The sequence below is a fragment of the Cephus cinctus genome, unplaced genomic scaffold, assembly GCF_000341935.2.
Source record: "Cephus cinctus unplaced genomic scaffold, Ccin1 Ccin1_scaffold2579, whole genome shotgun sequence".
NCBI lineage: Eukaryota > Metazoa > Arthropoda > Insecta > Hymenoptera > Cephidae > Cephus > Cephus cinctus.
The window spans coordinates 19062-39487 of record NW_014334302.1 but is presented as its reverse complement, the minus strand read 5'-3'; the positions used below and the strand labels follow the sequence as shown (position 1 = coordinate 39487).

General features: G+C 45.7%; 2 protein-coding genes across 6 annotated transcripts in view; one reads left to right on the top strand and one right to left on the bottom strand.

Annotated features, from left to right (window-relative positions):
- LOC107274254 (E3 ubiquitin-protein ligase MYCBP2) overlaps window positions 1-20426 on the bottom strand; it is a 48774-nt gene that overhangs the window by 12461 nt on the left and 15887 nt on the right. The window lies entirely within an intron of this gene.
- Window positions 7-20332, top strand: LOC107274256. Of its 2 annotated transcripts, XR_003061755.1 has the most exons (5): window positions 657-1271; window positions 8231-8650; window positions 9073-9365; window positions 9575-13025; window positions 20231-20332. XR_003061755.1 is itself a non-coding variant. In XM_015753214.1 (4 exons), the coding sequence occupies exons 1-4, from the start codon at window positions 392-394 to the stop codon at window positions 11304-11306; spliced, it is 2667 nt and encodes an 888-aa protein (XP_015608700.1). In that variant the 5' UTR covers window positions 7-391; the 3' UTR covers window positions 11307-11985. The 2 variants fall into 2 exon arrangements, 1 of the variants encoding a protein (XP_015608700.1); XM_015753214.1 differs by lacking the exons at window positions 657-1271; window positions 20231-20332 and adding an exon at window positions 7-613 and having other exon boundaries at window positions 9575-11985.

Here is a 20426-nt window from a genome sequence, read left to right as displayed (position 1 = left end):
CCCCGGCCCAAGTCTCTTCGCGTGTCACCCTGATCAGTGATTTGAAGCATTGACATATTTTAACTATTCTCATCCGTGGGAGTCCACGTGACGTAGGTGCGCCATGTCCTTCACGCGATTCCGCTTCTCATGCACAAGGAAAGATGCCTTGAACGAGTAGAGCGGCTTCGACCCCCTCTCCCTTTTTACTGAAATTTTTCGTATTCGCGTGAAGCTTGACTTTTTGAACGTATCGATGTGGCACGAGGAGAGAACGACGTAAGAATGGATGATGATGAAGTGTGCATGATTTAGAGATTCGATGATCTCGAGCAGCATCTCGCTCCTCGAGAGATCGGCTTGGTTCTTCGATCGTTCTAAAGGCCCTGGTGAATTGTTTGTGTCGTGAAACATGAACACCAGACGAAAGGTGTTGAGTGTCTTTGGTGGAGTGGGTGCAGTGAATACCGCGGGATCGCGCATCTTTAGCTTTCTAGTGTTTATGTGTCTTCTTTGCACCTTGCCGAATTTCGCGCGGACCGCGAGCATCGGCATTTGTGCGATGGATGGCTGCAACTGCACCGTGGCTGCCCACCATTGGATTATAGTCAAATGTATTTTTGCCGATAATCAGGTGATTTCATGCTTCTAACTTTATCTACCCGGTGTATTATATCGTTTGACTAACTTCTTGAAAGCCGTTTGAACAATACTCTCGAAGGATCTATGTTTGGGGGATCTTTCAACGTGTTCACAATCTTTGGCCATACTGGGATCTCTCGACCGAGATCGGTGCAATCGAACAAACAGGTTTTACCGGTAGCAAAGGAAACGTTCACCTTTCGAAGAACAAATGTTAGATTCGGCCGAACGATGCTTCGGTTGAACAGAGTGCTCGGTACGGCGTACCAACAGTGAAAGTCCAGACGAAGTGTCAATCGAAGGGGACCTTCGCACGCCATGCTTTCGGTACACATAGGTGGCCGAGTACATACAGCCCCTCACAGGAGTGTAATACACGTATTATGCATGAGACTTAGCTACGCTAAATTATATGGATATACCATATATACATAGTATAGTCGGGCGCAGTGATCAGGTAGTTCAGGTAGATTTTTCATTCTGCAGAATGCGACATCCGTGTACCGTGACGTTCCACTTGCTGCTCTCAGCTGCGCTTGGCTGGAGACGCCAAGCTCAGTTTATAAACAATGACTGGACTGTGTCGTATATTTTCCACCTTCCAAGCAGTTCAGATCCGTTCTGCCCGAATATCTTTCTTGATTGCGAAGGTGCGACACATTGCTATTTTTTTAATTTATGTTTCCGAAAATGAAATTGATGCCCATAAAAATTGTATTAGAAAAAAATTTTCCACCACTATGTTCCGTCGCTTTCATATCTATTGAAATTATGTCTTCAACATTTTTTCGGACATTCACTACCTAGGGAGACATTTTGGTGTTGGGTTTCTGGTCGACCACTCCGCATAATGCGTAGACACGAGATTGTCGAAGGTAGAATAACCAACGCGTATCTATGCGCTAAAAACAGTTCACAGTCGAAAAATAGCAGCCTATGAGAACAAAGAATAGAGCATTCGCCAACGTCGGCAGCCAGTAATTTTCTTATCTGTATCTCATCGTTCTTCGTAGAAGAGGACCTAACACTCTGTGCGAACAATATTTAGTCCGAGTGATAAGACACTCGTCGCGCGCGATATTACAAATGCTCTATGTAAGTAGGTGGTAGGACTAATAGTAAATTTATTTGTAAAACTTAAATAGAATGTTTCCAGAAGACGCAGGCCACAACACGAGCCGCACAGAGAAGAACCCCCTCCCTTATATATGTATGCCCTGCGCGTGCGTACATAGTTAAGAATGACGGTGCAGCAACCTTGGGATCTTTCACAGTTACGAAGGAGAAATATACCAATCAAGCGACCACATGATCCAAGCAAAACAGAATTTGGCTCTGTGCACTCTATACCAGGAATCAAACGTCTATTAATATATTAATTTTTATTTTCTCGTTCTCCATAAACGTAGAGACTGAAAGGTCGAAAAACCTACATGGACCGAGCAGTAGGAATTCGATCCTCGTAGAATGTTGGTCGTCGTGTCAAATTCGTAATATTCAAGCGACAGACCGGAAAGACGATCGATTGACTCGTTAATTATTTAAAGCTGGCACTGTGCTCCGACATCTCAAGGCTCAGATGCGACTTCTCAATCAAATCAGATTATCAGATTGATGGGGTCTGCAACGGTGTCACTTACCATTGCAGCCTTACCATTAATTCCATTTAAAGGCTAAAGCGCAACTCGCTGGCTCTGTAAATATGCGTCGAGTCGTCGGGAACGTTTATTCTTTGATCTCGGATTTTATACGTTTGATATACTTATAGTACTTATAGACACTACAGTATATTTCTGCACATATCGAAACGTCTTTGATAAAATTGTAAATTTTGAAAAAATTCCTTTTAAGACATCGTTGTCCCGTTCGCAGAAGAATAGACGAAGCAAAGTCTCCGCTTTCAGGCTGAACGTTATCTGAATAAAAGGGGATACCAGTGAATTTTCAGTAAATTTTCAGTAAATTTTCTCAAGTTGAACGAGAAATTCATGAACTTTACTGAATTTCGAGAGCTTCCGGTTCAGGCGACTTCCGTTCAGAAGAGTCATGCGCCCATCCGCCTCGTTGGGAAGGGAGGCATAGCGTGACGATGCATTGTTATATATGCATTTTTATATGATCATTCTCAAATGTTTACGGTTCGGAAAGATATTTCTCTGCCGAATACCCCGACTCGGCTTCAATCCCTATTGCTTATTATGCATTGAAAGTCAGAAAGAAAGACGCGTCACTGGTGGGTGTACTAACTAGCGAGCCAAATCCGGGCCTCTCGCGTTCCTCGTGAAATGTAGATCCGTTTATCTCAGGAGCCCATTCTGAGCATCCCCGTCGCACGGACTCTGGCGGCTCAATTTCTTCACAATAGACTCTTTTAACAAGCCTTGAACGTCTCAACGAATCTGTCGGTGTTATTCACAGGATGCCATGTATACATATGCATGCGGGCCAAAGGCGCTCGGGAACGACATCACACAGCTGGGGTTCAAGTGGCACACAAGTTCACATTCCCTTTCAGGCTTACCACCAATTGATTTTTAATAACAGCCGACGTCCAGCAGATTTAGTACTGTCATTTCTTTATTCATAGACTCCTCTAGGATATACATATAGGAGTATACACATGTATACAGTCAAGTAAGTCCTCCGACCGTCATGTATCTTGAGCCGCAAGTTGTAGATTGACATTCGCTCAGATTGCATATGGAATTTTCCACTAGCGGCTCGAATCCCCCCGCCGACGGTTCTCGTTACGATAGCTCACGAAAGATTATTTACTTATTCATATTCTCAGTTTGACAACTCTTAGAACGGGTTTGCCTTGAAGAAAGTCCATTTTATTTGATCATTTACCTGTCACGCCTCTCACAGTGTCGCTCAAATATTTCTTCAATAAAATACAAAAGCTTCCTGTCGCTGTCGGATATTATACTAAAGTGGTTATACTATAGGCAGAGGGGCGGCTTGTAGGGACTTGTAGGGACTTTGGCTCCCGACTTTTCACCAGAGAACCACTAGTGCTCGCATCTCCAGACCTTGCACTTCCTATTAAAATTCCTTGTGAGACATTATGTACTTCCGGTGCAGATAAGAAGGCTGTACAAGCACAGTCTAGGATGAGAATCCCCAGCGGAAACACAAAGAAATACGAAGATATTATTATAATTACTATATATTATATATTTTTTTCTAACGATCATAATTGCACAACGGAGTCGAAAGTTTATAGATACGTAGTATAAGAGTGAAATATAAGTACCTGTGTACCTGTATTAGTCGCGCTTCGTCAAGACGTTCCGAAGTGACAGCCGCGGGTCAGGCGGGTGGTACCATACGTTAGACGTTAGACGTTAGCTCGTGCGATGAAATTAACAAATTGCGCGCCGTCTCAACGAGCTACTCTAATTAAATGAATTAACAAGACGTGACTTAGGTTTGACCCGTGGGGGGGGTACGAGCAAGGCCATTACGCAGACATTGCCACGGATTCATTCGATTTGGTGAATGGCCACAATAACGTTACAACGCGCAGTACGCTGCCTATGAAGAATGAGAAGAGTGATGCGTCTCCCTTTTTTCTCGTTAGGCATTTCCCGTAGCGGCAAGACGCGGAGACGTCGCGAGGATCGAGTCAACGGACATTGAACTTCGATCCCGAAACAGAGTTTGGCCACTGCCGTTTCAGGCGTTTCGGCTGTTGCGGCGAAAGTGGCGCATCGAAATGACGTTGCATAGAATTACGAGAAAGCGGCAGCTTTGAGCAGAGGAGCTGGAGTGGAGCGAAGCCTTGACTTTTTTGTGCAGTAGGTCGCGCCCCGTAACGGCACCGCGCCTCTATCAGCTTTCTTTCCTCGGTCGCTCTGCTCGATTCCTCGTGCTTCCAATTGCCTTCCGTTTGCGACTCTTTTTCGATGCGTTTCCACAAGAGATAATTATTTGCTCACATTGGTGCGTTGAGGCCCTCGAGACTCGCAGTTCAACTGTTACTTCCGAAGGCGAACGTTACACCGTACTTGCGCACAGAATCGTTTCGTCTTGCGCTTCCGTCACGCTTCCCTCACGAAATATCATTCCCATTCGAAATATCGCCGTTTCCTCGAGAGACTGAATCATCGCGAGAACGAAATATCATCGGACGCTTGGACGACCTGTGACATCGCTTTGCGTCTTGCCAGGAAATTTATAGGATAAAGTGAAGGTCGATGGTCGCATTGGCATCGAGGACTTTCTCGGGAGAAAAAAAAGGAAAAATAGTAAAAGCGACCGAGTCGAAGGGGAAGAATAGAAGACGTAAGGAAGGAAGAATCGGCAGTACTTGAAAGAACGTGAGGTATTGACGTTCTCGTTAAAATAAATCCCGCGTTTTCGTGGGTCACGTCAAAGTCTCGTCTTCCTCCATTCCGATTGAAGTCGACGTTGCCACGTCGGCGCTTGCGATACAGACAGAACTGGAACTCGAGCGGAACGAGTTCAACTATTTCTGTATGGTCCTAGCTCTGTGCGGCGTTTCTAGTCTCTCTCAGCGTGTCCCTTAATAAAAGGGCTCTCGTGCGGGAGTGCAACCTAGCGCAGCCGCCAGTTCCGGTAGACACTAGACAGCAGATAGAGAGCAGATGAAGCAGAGACTAGATAGCCAAGAGACATTTTTATCAGGAAGAATGCGGAGAACGCGTCCGCTTACGGTGACCCAGTTTGACTCCGCCAGGAGCGACGACTGTCGAGCAGCTGTCCGACATGGCGAACGTAACTGTATCGAAGCGATTATCGCTCATCCTGCGATACGTTCCGAATTTATCGCAACCTGTTTTAATATTCGTAACGCGATGCGATTACCAGGATCGATATTGACAATGAATGAATTTCCTCCTCGCAATACCTCCTTAGAGCGCCTGCCTTTCACCAGCTGAACTTTCCCTTTGCATAATTATAATTATTTGCGTATTCGCTTCTTTGTCGTTCTCAACTTGAAATCTCCCTTTGAACGTGCAACTGGTTCGCATTAAGAAACCATTACTTACGCTCGGAAATTCAATCAGAATTCATCCGGAGGTTCAAAATGTACTGCTTGAAGGAAGCGCTTTCTTCATTTTGGCTCTCCATTCTTTTTTAACGACGTTCCTGCATTTCGCGAAGGGCTTTTACAGTTTGTGCAAGATGATAAAGATCGTGCCGAAGCGAATGGCAGACTCGAAGATCAAGCAGGAGGTTAGACTTACGATTCTCTCGTGCACCTCGCCAAGCTACAATTCACGTTCAATCGCATCGATCGAACGACTCGTCAAAATAGTTCATATTTCTCGGGACAAAGTTCATGACACGAGGCTACGTCCTTCGTCCGCGTTTCGTTCTTTGACGATGGGACGCCTCGCAATAATTTGCCACTAGAGCATAAACTTCCACCGCAGTTACTATCCGGATGGCTCCAGGCCAAACCACCATCTTTCTCGTACTACAGAATTAATCCTCGAGTGCAGCTGCAACGTTGGAGTGCATCCGATGCCATTCGGTGTTCATAACTTGGGATCCTCTTTGTGTTGACACAGAAATAGCAACAGGCATGTTATTCCAGCGCCATCCTCCGACATACCATCGCCTGACTCACTGCTTCACCCTCCCTTACGTATACTATGCCGTGTGTACTGCGACGCGTACTGGACTATTGCTATACCGTAGTGCTATGCGAACCTGGAAAACTATAGCATGGTGGACTAGTACAGTAGCTAACGGTAGATGACGGTAGATGACGATAGATGACGGTAGATGACGGTACATCACAGTAGGGCCTAGTAAAATCAGCCACTGTGGGAGTGAAGTTAGCCGAATACAAATGTGACAAGCACAACGGATTGCGAATCGCGATCTTCGGGGCACAATGCTTTATTGCTCTGTGTTTCGCGATGGTTCGTCTCCATTCACGTAGAATAATCGATTGCGACGAGTAAGAGGATTTCGTAGCCAATTTTAAAATTCATACGAGGAGAATCGATCGTTATAACTGCAATACTCGTTGCATGCTGCGTCGTGCGTATTGCGTATTGCCTACTGCGATAAAGGATATGTCGGATCGCTCGAGTGTGAGAATGTTTTCAAGGTAAATACGTTGATTGAAATCGATTCACAAACCGTGTCGCAGCACGTGCTTCAAAAGTTGCGAGTGAGAGGAGTATGTCACGGTGAGATCGAATTCTATTCAGAACGTCAGCGCAGTACGAAGGCGAAAATACCGCAAAATCTACTGGCAGAGCCGATAGCTAACCGCATGCATGTGACTGACTCGTGTATGCTGCTGTCGGTATACATATCATATGAAATGATGCGTGTGAATTATGATTTGATTTTTATGAAAAGTTATTAAGATTTTTCGGAAATTGGCTTACGAAGGCTTCCGAAAATATAATTATTCAACGAGCGGCGAAGCGGTCTCTCGGCGGTTTCTCATGAACGACGGTTCACATGAGTCACGAGGACGCATGTTATGTTATGTTATCGGAGATAAAAATAGGAAGATGCCGTATTTGTAGTTAAAGAGAATGGGAGGAATCAAAATCCTTTCGGATTCCAAGAATGAACGTTGCAGTGTGAACCGTGAGAGGAGAGGAGAGGAGAGGAGAGGAGAGAGAGAGAGAGAGAGAGAGAGAGAGAGAGAGAGAGACAGAGAGAATCGACATAGTTTTGTGTATTCTCCTCTTTGCTGTCCTTGCTGTGCTTGCTCGGCTTTTCCCCTGATCTCGCAAAGAAGAGGCAATATGTCAAGTACGCCAAAAACTCGTGGCCACTGCCGCTTGCGTGCTCCTCGCAAATAACCAAGAGAAAGGAATAGAATAAACTTTACTGAAGCTCAAGTGCATTTTTATTGGATTCAAGGGGAACCTGCTGATTCCAAGACTTCACACTACAAGTTCTAGCTTCAAATCGCGGAATGGTGCGTCTCACCATGGGACACTGTCCTATTGGATTCTAAGGGGAATCATCGGGACATGTTTTTCATGTAAAAATAGGGCACTCCAGTTTGCATTGAAACTTTCGGATGCGAAGGATCTCTCGCATTTGTGTTATGACGTGTTTACCATACGGAGAAAGGATCTTTGGAGGGTGTACGAAAGCGCGTCGCTAGTTGTAAGACATTTTTTTGTTTATTTGAAAGGAAAACATTTCTTGTGGGGTTCGTGGATCAAGAAGTAGAAGAATAGCTTTGGATATCTGTTGGGGGACGAGAGATTGCTAAATTTCTAGTAGGAAAATTTTATGTTGAAATCGCCGGCCCACGAAGAACCTGAACAGACATCTGCGGGCCAGATAGGGAGAGGAAATTTTGTATTTCCAACAATTTCTAGTATAAATAAGCAGTGGCAAGTCTTTGATCCACGTTACAGCGGAATGTGGTTATGTAGTTGGTAATTAAAGGTGTGCAGGTCCTTGAGACTGGCATTCCTGATATGGAGGATGATCATTCAGAGCTCCACGTATTGCACCATCTGAAGGTGGTTCCCGCATACATATTTCTATATACTATGAAATAAATGGACAGACTGACTGCAGCTGGCGCGATCCTATTGAAAGTTGCTTATACGTAATAAACGAAAGCAATAAACGAAGTCGTTGATGATTACAGGACGTGGAGCTGCAGGAAGGCACGGTGCCGTCGGACGCGATGGAGGTCGAGGTCTCTCGATGCAGAGAATTGAAGATCCAGTCGGGCGCATTTACAGGGGGGGCGCAGCTCAAGAGGGTTCGCGTCTCGGGAATTCAGAGTCTGGTGGCGAAGAAGCAGGCCTTCCAGAATCTCACTGCGCCGAATCCACTCCTCGAGGTCTCCGAGTGCAAATCGGTCATCATCGAGAGTCACGCTTACAAGAATGCACGTGGACCACTGAGCGTATCGATAGCGCGATGCGTTCACGTCGCCATAAAGCCGAATGCATTTTCCTGGCTACTCCGGATATCCCTAAAGGAAATTGAGAATCTTCAGCTCTCGAGCAACGCCTTCAAGTTCGAGGCTCCGCCACACGGACGTCATGGACCAGCGACCAAGGTAACTCCCTATATCTCTTGATTTCAACCTACCGTTTAACCTGCTGCCTAATTTCTATTTATTTCCTACTTTGCGCATTCCACATGAATTTCGATGCCACAGAATTGTACGTAAGTTGTGGAATCGCGCAGAAGAGTTGTGGTGGTGGGGGTGGTGGGGGTGGTGGGGGTGCGGTGCGCTGCGGCGCATTTGCAAGCCTAACGATGAATAAATTGACGTGTGTCTGACTACCATTCGGGTTGCCCATTTATGGTCGGCTGCATCGCACTGCATCCGCATACTCTAATAGAACCTTCCAGATACGTGTATCGTTGCGTTAGCGTGATGATATTATTGTTGCAGCACACTCTGCTGAGCGCGCACGCTGATTGTGACTTAGCCGCAGCCTATCGAGAAATTCTTTTATTCCTTCCGATTTTCAGATATTGTTCCAATCCGTTATGATTCCGGAGTTGCCGACAGCGGTCTTTCCGTCAATGGCGGCGGAAGTGCGGATGGATGACTTCTCAACGAAGGTCATCCGCAAGGAAGCATTTTGCGCGATAATCATCCTCAGCGTAGCCATTAGCAACGCGACGATTTACGAAGTGGAGGCCGGTGCTTTCAGTGATCGGACCCTCATTCACAGTCTCGAGTTTGTTGACGTCAGTCTGAAGAGGGTTGGCGGCGGGGCGCTTAGAGCTGCGGTCAACAATCTGACTATCCAATACTCCAGGTTGGTGTATCTTACGAAGAAACGATCGCTAGATGTAGACACGCCTTTACGTTCTTACCAATTCTCATATTTCTTTCATACGTACGTAGTACTTATACTATATGTACACGTATAATACGTATAATGCGCGTGTATAGACGACGGGTGTATAGGCGCTACGCGATCATGATTATCATTATAACTATCATTATGTTGGGTGATTCTTTCAGATTGACAGAAGTAGAGTCGGGGGCCATTGACATTGCAGCAGCGAGCGTGACCTTCAATAACAACGAGTTTCAAAAGCTACGTACGAATTCAATTGTTCTTCACCAATGGAATCACCTTGCCATAGATTACAACCTCTTTGAGAATATAGAGGGGGATGCCATTACCGTTGATGAGAACGCGACGGTTGCGCCAAATTTCGAATTTTCTTTTACGGGAAATCGCATCAACAAGGCCATGCCGGGGTCACTAAAGTTTGCGGCGATCTCGCTAAAGGTCAACTCCGCTCGGATCGGCAATAATGTCTTCAACGAGATGTGCAGCTGCAATCTAGAGACTTGGACGCGCACGATTGTCGGGACAAACGCCTCCTCGACTTCCTGGATGATGGATTCGAGTTTCTGCATCGTAGATAGCTTTCTCGGGAGATGCCACAACGTGCCCGAAGGCAAACTTACGATGCGCAATTACACGAGATTAATATGCAACGAGGGACATCATATAGAGTGCAAAGTGCCTTCGGCGAACCCGGGACCTAGCGTCAGTCCACCAAGCGTCGGGCCCCACGTCTATCCGAGGCCCAAGGGCTACTTCGATGTCGAGATGAGCGATCCTGAACAGCTGGAACGCGAGAAGAGGATTATTATGATAATATGCGTGCTTGCGGTATTTTTCGTGGTTCTGGTTATCCTCTTATCAGGGATCCTCTACATGAGAAGACAAGGGGTCTGCCCGAAGCTGAGCTCGCGACCTGTCCTGATCGGCAGGACATGGGAATCCTGGTTCTCGCCAAGCACGGGAGTAACTGCGGCAACGTCTGCGCGCTCGATATCTCGTTTGAGCGTCCACGAGTACGCCGGTTTACAGCCGGAAACGAGGATTCTTGAGGTAGGAACGCACAGGGGGTTCAGTGCCGAGGAGGGATACGCGTACACGGAGAATAAGGCGACGCAGACTCTGCCCGAGGAGCTCACCGAAGAGTACCTCAGGGAGCTACGGGAGCGGCTGAACGATCCGGAGAATTACAGTCAGGCGCGCGACATGATCGAGCATCTCTACGATCTGATTAAAGTCGAAGAGAGCTGCAACAACAACAACAACAACGAGGATGAGCGGGTGTGCAACGTTGAGGAGGAGAACGCCTACGACGTGATAAGGCCACGCGCGAGAGTCCGCGGACCGGCGAGGCCCTCGACCAGCGTCGGCACGAGGGTGCCCTCCCTGGAGAAGCTCCTGCCGAGCGCAGCGGCACAGAGGCCCCCCATCGCCGAGTACACCGAGCCTCGTGACAATCGTCTCACCGATCAGAACAATCATCTCTATGCGGAGCTTCCGGGGGACGAGACGGTCCCGAGCACCAGTAGACTCTCGTCGCAACCTGCCCTCGCGACTCGCGCGCCTCAGCCCCTGCCGCCGGACGTCCTCAATAATATCAACGACAATACCTGCAATCAGAAATCGGAGGCGCCCTCGAGGGTCCAGGCGAGACCCCTCAGCTTCCTCAAGGCTCTCGGCGAGAGTATCCTCGGGAATGGGAAAACACAAAGCGCCAGGAGGCCGAATTCTCTGCTCTGCGAGTACGCCGACCCTTCGGATGCCACGGCCCATCTTTACTCGGAACTCCCTGAACCCCGGAGCTCCACTTCCGCCAGTAAAATGGCCAATCGACCGCTTCCAACGAAACCTGACCAGGAGTCAGCAGCAGCAACGGTGGCCGCGATGGCAAAGGCGTAGTGACGGTCGACGTCCGACACTGCTTGACTGTGATATAAATATCGAGTTTCTCGAAAAAGACTATCCCTTAAAGAAAACTTATAGCGAGGTAGTGTCCCGCGATATTCCGATCTTGCTGCACGTGCCTTAAATCTTGGCGAGTGACTCGACGCAACAGTCCCATGGGACTTTGGACCGTTGAATGCGCAAGAGCTCTCGCTACGAAGGAAACGGAGGAGAAGACGCTCGTTTGCCAAAGTTTATTGAAACACTGAGTATCAAGTATCTCGTCGAATAATTGTCTTCCACCGCAGAAGAGCAAGAGACGTATGAGACGAGCAAGCAAACTGATTGACGATCGACTAACTCGTTTGTGTAGTTTCCGTGTCATTTCGTCCAGCAGCTCTCGCGTTTCTACCTAATTCTAAGTAAATGTGTACATACGACTGGACTGGGCTCTCTTCTCTTTATTTTCATAGACTATTCGATCGCCTCCGGTTGTCACTACGGCCGACGAGACACGATCATCGGCCCAAATATTCTTTATACAATGAACAGGAGCTTTACCAATGTAATATAACTTTATACACGCGCGCACGCATGCGCAGTACGCACACACAGCAGTGCGCATATTTCTGTTACGTCAAGTATTAAAGATGAGAAATCTCAATTTAATAGACACTACTAGTCTGCTCCTCCAGTCCGTTTTTCATTTCGTTTCCCTTCCTTTCACTTAAACCTGCATGAAATTCAAATGTTAGCTAAGAACTTATTACTTTCTCCTATTACTTTCTTTGTTGTTGTTTTTGAGAGAGAATTCTTTCTGAGGACGAAATCCTCCATGCACTTGGGGGGCAACAGTGCAGGCGGACTGGGATCAGGACGGCAACAGGATACCGGGCACCCAGGAGGTGTATTCCTGAACTCTGGCCACAGTCGGGGGAGAGGCAGCATTGGCAACGCCAGCGGAACCAAGCTATTCCGTGAAGAATGCGTGAAGAGCAAATAAAGGAAAGCAGCAGTGCGATGGCGGTCTGCTTTGCAGCTGTTCAAGTTAGGCTAGAAGAGTACAGAGCAGAGGAGTGCAGATGAGGGAGACGGAAGTCGTCGCACCATCTCCGCGTCGCGATCGACTTGATGCCCAGTCGAGCCAATATCTACATACATACATCTTACATTTCGAAACGTTCCTAACGTTCATAATACGCTATATGGCGACTCGAAAGGTGCAGCTACGTGTCCCGCGAGAGCCTTTGTATGCTTGCCGTGTAGCAAGGGCCAGGGAAAGAGACGAACTCACAATTACTTGGTCGTAGTAAGCGTGCAACGTATAAATTGAGCCCGTATATACGTATATACATATACATATAAGTATGTATATCCGGGTCAATCGTTCCTAGAAGATTGACAAAATCAGTGGATCTACATACTATTGTATAAACATGAATATTTAACTTCGCGAATTATAAGTAAGCTAAAACTATGTGACATGTAAACGTACAGATCGATATCGACTTGGTGCGAAGCGAGAAGCCGATCGCAGAAATTCGAGGACGGGGAATTATGTGCAAGACGTGATAAGATAAGCGAGCGACTCGCAAGTTTCTGATAGCTAGCATACCGGAAGTCAATGACATCACGCACATGGTATGCTCTCACGTGCGATCGCCCGACAAGTCTCTATAGGCTGGGGCTATCATGTTTTATCAGCTAACCAATCATCTCATCACTTGGCTGGAAGTAAGTATGCAGCGTTAACTTTGTATCTTGCTAGCCTGCGTTAATCCATTGCGTATTCAACTCCTGACTTATTCCTTTGAACGACCTATTGCAATCGTTGTCCTCGTGCTTGATAAAAAATATAGAGCATCCTGATGTGCGTCATTGAATCGCGATGAAACTCAAGAGGCGCCTAAACGGGGGAATGTGTTTGGGGAGTAGCAAAACGAGAGTATCGCAAAAGGTATAGGTTGAAAAATATCCAGCCACGGGTGCAGGGACAGAGTCAGTTGTTACTAAATAAGGCATGAGCAGGAGAATGCGCGAGTGAGCGAATCGAAGGGACAAGGACAAGGATCGGAGAACGAGTGTCGGAGATCTCCTATGAGATGAAGGAGGCGGCGCAGGCCTATTGGCCTCTAAAGCGAGATTGTACACGGTTCACACTAGACTTGACTAGTAGACCCCTAACTGGAGCCTAATTTCTGGAAGGGAAGGGAAAGAAAGAAGAAGAAGAGCAAGGAAGGGAGTAGACAAACTCTTCTTTTTGCAGTAGGTTTCGACCATGTAACTATGAAACGTACATTTGCGAGTCATGTACTTTCGAGCGCGCAGCCTGAAATTCGCGTATGCCAGCTACTATGGCAGTGGAAGCTCTACGAACGCCAAGAAAAATACACGAGCACCGAGATACAGGATGTCGCCACGATCAGCAGTCGACGGTCAAGAGCTCGAGCTCCCGAGGGCTGTTTTTCTCTTGTTTTTCCTTACTCTACTTCTCACTTTTTCATCACTCATCGACTTAAGTCTTCCACAGGACCGCTTGCATTTACGAATACGAGTAAAGGAATCTCAGGAAGCAAGATGTGCGAGGCGTATCCTTTCGTAACAAGATGCTGCTACCGGATCAGCGAACGGAATCAGAAAGTCCTCGCAGCTTGCCAAATTTTCGAGACAACTCCCCCCCTCCCCTCCCCTCCTCTTACGATTAGGATCTGTGTAAGTTGAAATTTCTGCCGGTATCCGATAAGCCAGCCGATCACATGATTCGACCGTTCTCTCGCTTTGCGTTCTCTCCTCTCATCTCTTCCATTTATTATCTAGCACTGAAGTTAATCAGAATGCGATACACAATGTCTGCGCTGCAGAATGCCAGGAAACATTGCAGGCGCAGACAGCGTATCTGGTTGGGACGCTGGCGACAGCGGTGACCGAGCCGAGACGTCGTACGCGTCGGTCGTCTCTCCATTGAAAGTTAAATATACCTCAGGATATTTATAGCGTGGACGAACGCTTTAGAGACTCGCGCCACATACTCGCCGTTACGATTCACACATCCAGGTGTACCAATCCACATGGTCTACATTTTGTCCAGTCCGACTCGCGCAAGGACTCACGCATTATCACTTTCTCATCGTCCTGCGATCTTGCGAGGCAAAAGGGTTTCTTTTCTCGAATCGAAAGGAAATGCACGAAACAAGCACATCGTACAATAACAATCCTTGCATCTTATGCAAAGTCTACTTTCACAGCTTTCCCTACAGACTTTTCGGATTCAAAGAATTCACGAAATTCGTAACCTCATCTATGTACAATCCTCGGTTTCCCGAAGCCTCCCCAATTATGGGGTTATCCAGATGATCATGTCGGATCTCGGATGCTGCGCCTGCGCAGTTGGCGCCACACTCTGCTACGCCCTCAATGAATTTAAGAGCAGCTCGTTCATTGTACATTACTAGATGTTATACATATATGTATGTATCATTCTTGGCCGTAAGGATTGATGTCTCCTGGAATTAGTCCATTTTCCAATGCTTCATAACGAGAATTAGTTGCGCTCCTACGGGAAGGACACGTGTGCTTCCATTACTACCGAGGGAAACTTCCCACGTGCCTAGATGCACCAGAACGACGGGGAGCCTCGTGTGAACGGAACTTGAAAACATTTGAGGGTCTCTTGGAACACATGCGGGTTCCGGTTTGGCCGCTTTAACAAATCAATGCTATATTCTATATTTATCGTTAATGTCATATTATGAATTTATGATTTATCTTCGTCCGATGCTCGGAAACATGAAAATGTACATTTATGCCTAGTTACATAAGCTCCTCTCGCCATCAATAATGCGGGGTCAGAGTCTGGCGGCCTCAATGTCAGAACTCTTAATCCGCGAATCGCCGCTGCTGCTGCAATGCGCCACTAGCGCATAACGTGCAGTATCGAGGTACATCACGTGTTTAAATGTTAAAAATTTATTATTCCTGTGGCGTACATTACGTAATTTAATCCGGTATTGCTGAGCTGCGCTTCGATTTGGCAGTCATTTATTTCCGATGAGATAAATGGAAGTGTTGCGTTGTCCCCTATCCCACTCCCACTATAAATGACCAATAATAAAAATAAGTTTGACAACAACGCGTTATTATGCCTTCGTGAGTGGTTTTGAGATGAGACCTGTATCTCTATTTCCTTCCCTCCCTCCCTCTCTCTCTCTCTCTCTTTCTCTCTCTCTCTCTCTCTCTCGCTCTCTCTCTGTCCAATCAATGTCGAGAGTCCAGGCGGTGAGATCATCTGGCAGGAAGTGATCTTCTCTCTCTCTCTCTCTTTTGACAACAACGCGTTATTATGCCTTCGTGAGTGGTTTTGAGATGAGACCTGTATCTCTATTTCCTTCCCTCCCTCCCTCTCTCTCTCTCTCTCTTTCTCTCTCTCTCTCTCTCTCTCGCTCTCTCTCTGTCCAATCAATGTCGAGAGTCCAGGCGGTGAGATCATCTGGCAGGAAGTGATCTTTGAATCCAGTTGCTGAAGACTTAATTCGTCTTGCATCGCCTCCATTCCACTTCATTCAACCTCAGCCTCTCTCGTTCCACATGTTTGTTCTCCCCCCCCCCCTCTCTCTCTCTCCTTCTCTCTCTTTCACACACTGTACTCTATGCTCTTTTCGCAGAAGCCTTCACTACTTTGTAACGTTATGATGTTAATGAAAAAAATTTGAAATGGAAACGGAAACAAGCTCCAATGTAGACCGACTGCAATTGGCGAATTTCAAAGAATAAAATTATCAATCGGTCTTTGCAAAGAAGGAAAAGGAAAATTTCAATAAAAGGGGACTGTTTGGTTACTCCGAAATAAAAGAAAAACCTCCCCCTGATGCGAATAATAGAGAGAGAATCTAAGATGATTTGGTCATTTTTCTTTGTCAAGCGCTGTTGATCGGGACAGACAATCGATCTATCGTGTTATTTGAGTATAAAGTTAACTCCGTCTGGCACCATTTAACGAATATATTTGGAATAGCGATTTAACGATCAGAACGCGACTAATTCCCCTTAATGAAATAAATAACGTGTGTGGCCTCGCTTACCGTGCGATTGTTCTAAGATATTTTGTTATTTATTTAAGGTGCGGCGAGGCTAAAAATCTTGCTATCCGGATTAAACAAAAATAAATGTAACATAGTAATACAAAATAAACATAACAATGTAACATTAGTTATTTTTCGATATGAAAAATACCACGTCATCGATTCTTTGAATTTTACTGGAGAAAATGGTTTTTCTTTTTTAGTAAAACATGCCAGAAATGTGGTAGAAAGAGATAGAGCGAGTGGTTAGAAGTCTTAAGCTAATCCTGGTCCTATCGTAATCGGGCAGCATTTCCACTTTGTCATTTCCGGCGGGTTAACCAGAATAACGATGTGTAATCAGCACCAATGACCAGCATCGAGCAGACTCGTCGGATTGTAGTCGGGCGATGCTGGAGGGACGTGGAAATAACGCAAATAACAGTGTTCGTCGTAGCCTGCACTAGCCGTCTATGCCTACAAGATAACCTACGGACAATCATCCAGCTGACAATGAGCCCGAAGTTGGAAGTATAGTGGTAACAACTAATAAGTCATATATTTCAGACAAGCAGCTGAGGACTGAGTCGCCGCGGACTCGAAAGTTACGTGAATGCATAGATCTCACAATCGGACGACATAGGGATTAACAACATAGGGCGTTTTCGGACTATTACTATACGGGGTCTTGAAAAGGCTTATACGCCGACAGGTTATGGCTGCGCGTTCGATCGATACGACAGATATTGCATTTGTTCGAGAGGGCCGCGGTTATGCTTGGTTTTTAATCTTTCAAACTAAAGACTACTGCTTATCTCACACGCGTAGATCATTACAACCGTATGAGAACCTCGATCATATTATTGTCTATTCTCGCGAGCACAACGCAACGCCGTAATGCTCCTCCGACGTTTCCATTCGCTGTCGTTCGCCATAAGTCATAAGACTCATAACACTCACAACTCAAGCCCCTTGTGATGTGAGAGATGAAAGGAACTTCGTAGGAAGAGATTTGGACCGTCCGCAAAAGCAGATCTATCATCAATTGTCGAGGACTAAAGGATTTTCTGAAGGAAGATCTTGTAGGTCGCGATATAAGCTCCTCAAAGAATTATACATACACATACCATGGGGGGCCATAGTAATTTATTTTTCAGCGTATCACGACAAGTACTTCGGTGGCATACGAGACTAAATTTTACTCTTCACACAATTAACAAGTTGATATGTTTCTCCGGTTGCTGGTGACCGGAATGGTCAGAAAAAAAGAAATGGGAAACCATCTCGTAGGCCTTCGACAGCTAATGGATAGATGCAAAGGTGCAGTGAACGAACGATCCAACCTCGCGCAATTTTAGTACAAGCAGTTTTTTTTTGTTTTTTTGACGATTTACAAGTAATCGAGTGAATGTTACAAATCACCGATATTCAGGAAACAGTCGAAAATTATTCTGAAGATATCTGGAGGACTGAAAACTGCACAAAATCCACAGAGACGTAGCAGATGAATTTGTTGCAAAAAACGTTTTTTCACACGACGCGATAAAGTGTCCTACAGTGTAGGTTAAACTGTGCCAGCAAAAATCGTGATTTACAATTAATTCTTATCTATCGCGGTTTATCGCACCCAGGTGATAAGAAGTTCACTGTAAAGGTAGAGAAGGAACATAGATGAGGAAGGTGAGAAAGGAGGAGTGGAAGGATGGGCGGGACAGGGGGGCGTGGGGGCTTGAATGAATAAGTGGTATGGGTGGTGAAGAGGGAGGAGGGAGGAGGGCGTTGCTGGTGTAAAGGAGCTCGTCCCTCGAATTAGGGGGGATTGCGCGTCCGTATCGCAGGCGCGCGATAACCAGCAAGATGTTGCTGACCGTCAATTTGAAAAGCAGACTACTGCAGTATCGGTTCGCGAAGCGATGCGCTCAGTCGCACGTTGCCATAACACTCGCGATTGGTCTCTCCTTTAATTTCCGTCTCACGGCTGGAACCTGCTTCGTCTCCTCATCATCCGAGAATAACCTAATCGAAGGTTTATAGTCGAGCACTCTCTCAGCGCACCATGTAATGTATTGTCCTAATTCAGCATTGAGTAACCAAGTTCATTGAGTCGCTGCTACATGAGCGTGATATCTTTTAACTGCTCCGGCCTTCGAGCTTCTATATAGCGTCGAGCGATCGTTATTTTCAGTGGGCAAGCGATATTTTGTATTGTAATTTTAGTTAATTTGAAAAGCTTGCCTGGGACCGTCCTCCCCCCCCCCCCCCCGCGGTTATGATTAACAGTTAAAAATAGTCTACGATCAACCGGAACATTAATATCCTGAAATGACAGGCCCACGTAGATGTTGCGACCTCGATACGCGGGATAGAAATGTCTTGTGGGTAAAGAGATCTGCTGCTGCTGTGACATAATAGAAAGGAATAGAGAGAAAGAAATGAATTTCGGGACATATCCACGATCGGACGAGCTCGTTATAGCCTTTTGCTATCTTATCGCGTGCGCGCGCTATCGGCGCTCCCATTTTCTCGGCTGCTCCTGCTGCTCTAGGCCTCCTCCACCATGACTGTCGCAGCTGTCGCCTGTACCTCTCAATTTCCCATATGCTGATTGAACCCATTGCTATACGTATATCGTTAATGATAACGGGATTATGCAAAACGATTGTGCTATACGATAATGTCAGCCGCAGTTATATCCAATGCGAGTTACCGAGTCGTGCGAATACTGCGAATATCTGCGAATCCCGTCGAAATACTCTTAGCATCTATCGAGACACAGAGATGCCACGTAGAGCGTTGTGGCAATAACAATTGCAAGGTAAACTACAATATAACGATAATTCGATCTGGTCAGGTATTTTTGCGCAAATTTCACGTTTCGATAGATAGTATGAACTATGTTCTTTAATAGGATTATCAAATTACGAATTATATCTCTGATTTGAACTAAAACGGATCACATGATGAGAAACGATATCTATGCCGTCTTTGGCTAATATTGTAGTTATATATTAACTCTTGCAAATCCAGGATTCTCCTAGATCATCCTCACTAGACACTAGAGTTATGTGAAATTTGGCAGCAATGTTCACATGTTAAATGTAATTTCCGTATAAAGATTTGAGTAAACTATGGTAAATCGACGAAAAGCATCTTTCACTTCGGATATCAAACGTCACACATTTTTTGCTTTCATCGAGCTTTCGTCGCAGATCCGATTTAATCCTTGGGCATATACCAAGTCACATAGGATCCGCGTTAGATGAGAGGCATTAATAAAAAAATAATTGAGATCTCGATATTTTTGCGTGATCCAGTGACAAGTGATCGGCAGCTTTAAATAATTGACGAATTCCAATTAGATCGGTACAGTCGAAATTCGTCGTTTCAAAAGCATTTTCAATGCTTTCATAAAAATAACACCAAAATGGTGCAATCGGAAGCATTTTGCATTGTGTAATGTGAGATTGAATCGCAGGGCTCAAGCCAGTCAGGTGAAGTCTTATAAATCATACAAAAAATCATATCGTTATCACGGATCTGCGAGTTTCTTTAAATAGCGTATGTCGTAGTAAATATATTGTGCATGGATAATCTCCATAGTTTGCAAAATTTATTAATTTATTCGTTTTGTTATGTGGTTATGTCAGAATCAGTTGGTATGAAATATATCCATAAATACATAAAAACATGGATAAATCTATAGACGTGGAGGAAATGTTAATCCTCCACCCTGTGATTTTATCGGGAAGTCGTTTGATTAAATGCAAATTCTTAGAGCGTGGATTACTTAATGAAATACGTTTGTAGATAAAAAATTTGTAAATCTCTTAAAAACCTGTCAAAGTTTTGTCATTGACGAATTCGATGGTTACGTTGTTGCAGCAGTGCCACCGTCATCCGTCATGGCTGCATAGGGGAACCTCAAATGTAGTTTGAGGGCTTGATGAGTACGTGGACGAGAAGAAGGAGGAAGAAGAGAAGAGAGGATCAAGAGGACACAAGAAGAGGCAGAGTAGGACCGACTGCGGGAAAGGAAACGGAAGACGAGATAAGAAGAAGAGGAAGGGGATTGAATTGG

What these genes read in the sequence shown, in the direction of transcription:
- LOC107274256 (XM_015753214.1), top strand. Translation starts at nt 392, where the DNA reads ATGAACACCAGACGAAAGGTGTTGAGTGTCTTTGGTGGAGTGGGTGCA. An exon ending in GTATTTTTGCCGATAATCAG is followed by an intron (nt 614 to 8,230) that starts GTGATTTCATGC and finishes TGATGATTACAG; the next exon opens with GACGTGGAGCTGCAGGAAGG. An exon ending in GTCATGGACCAGCGACCAAG is followed by an intron (nt 8,651 to 9,072) that starts GTAACTCCCTAT and finishes TCCGATTTTCAG; the next exon opens with ATATTGTTCCAATCCGTTAT.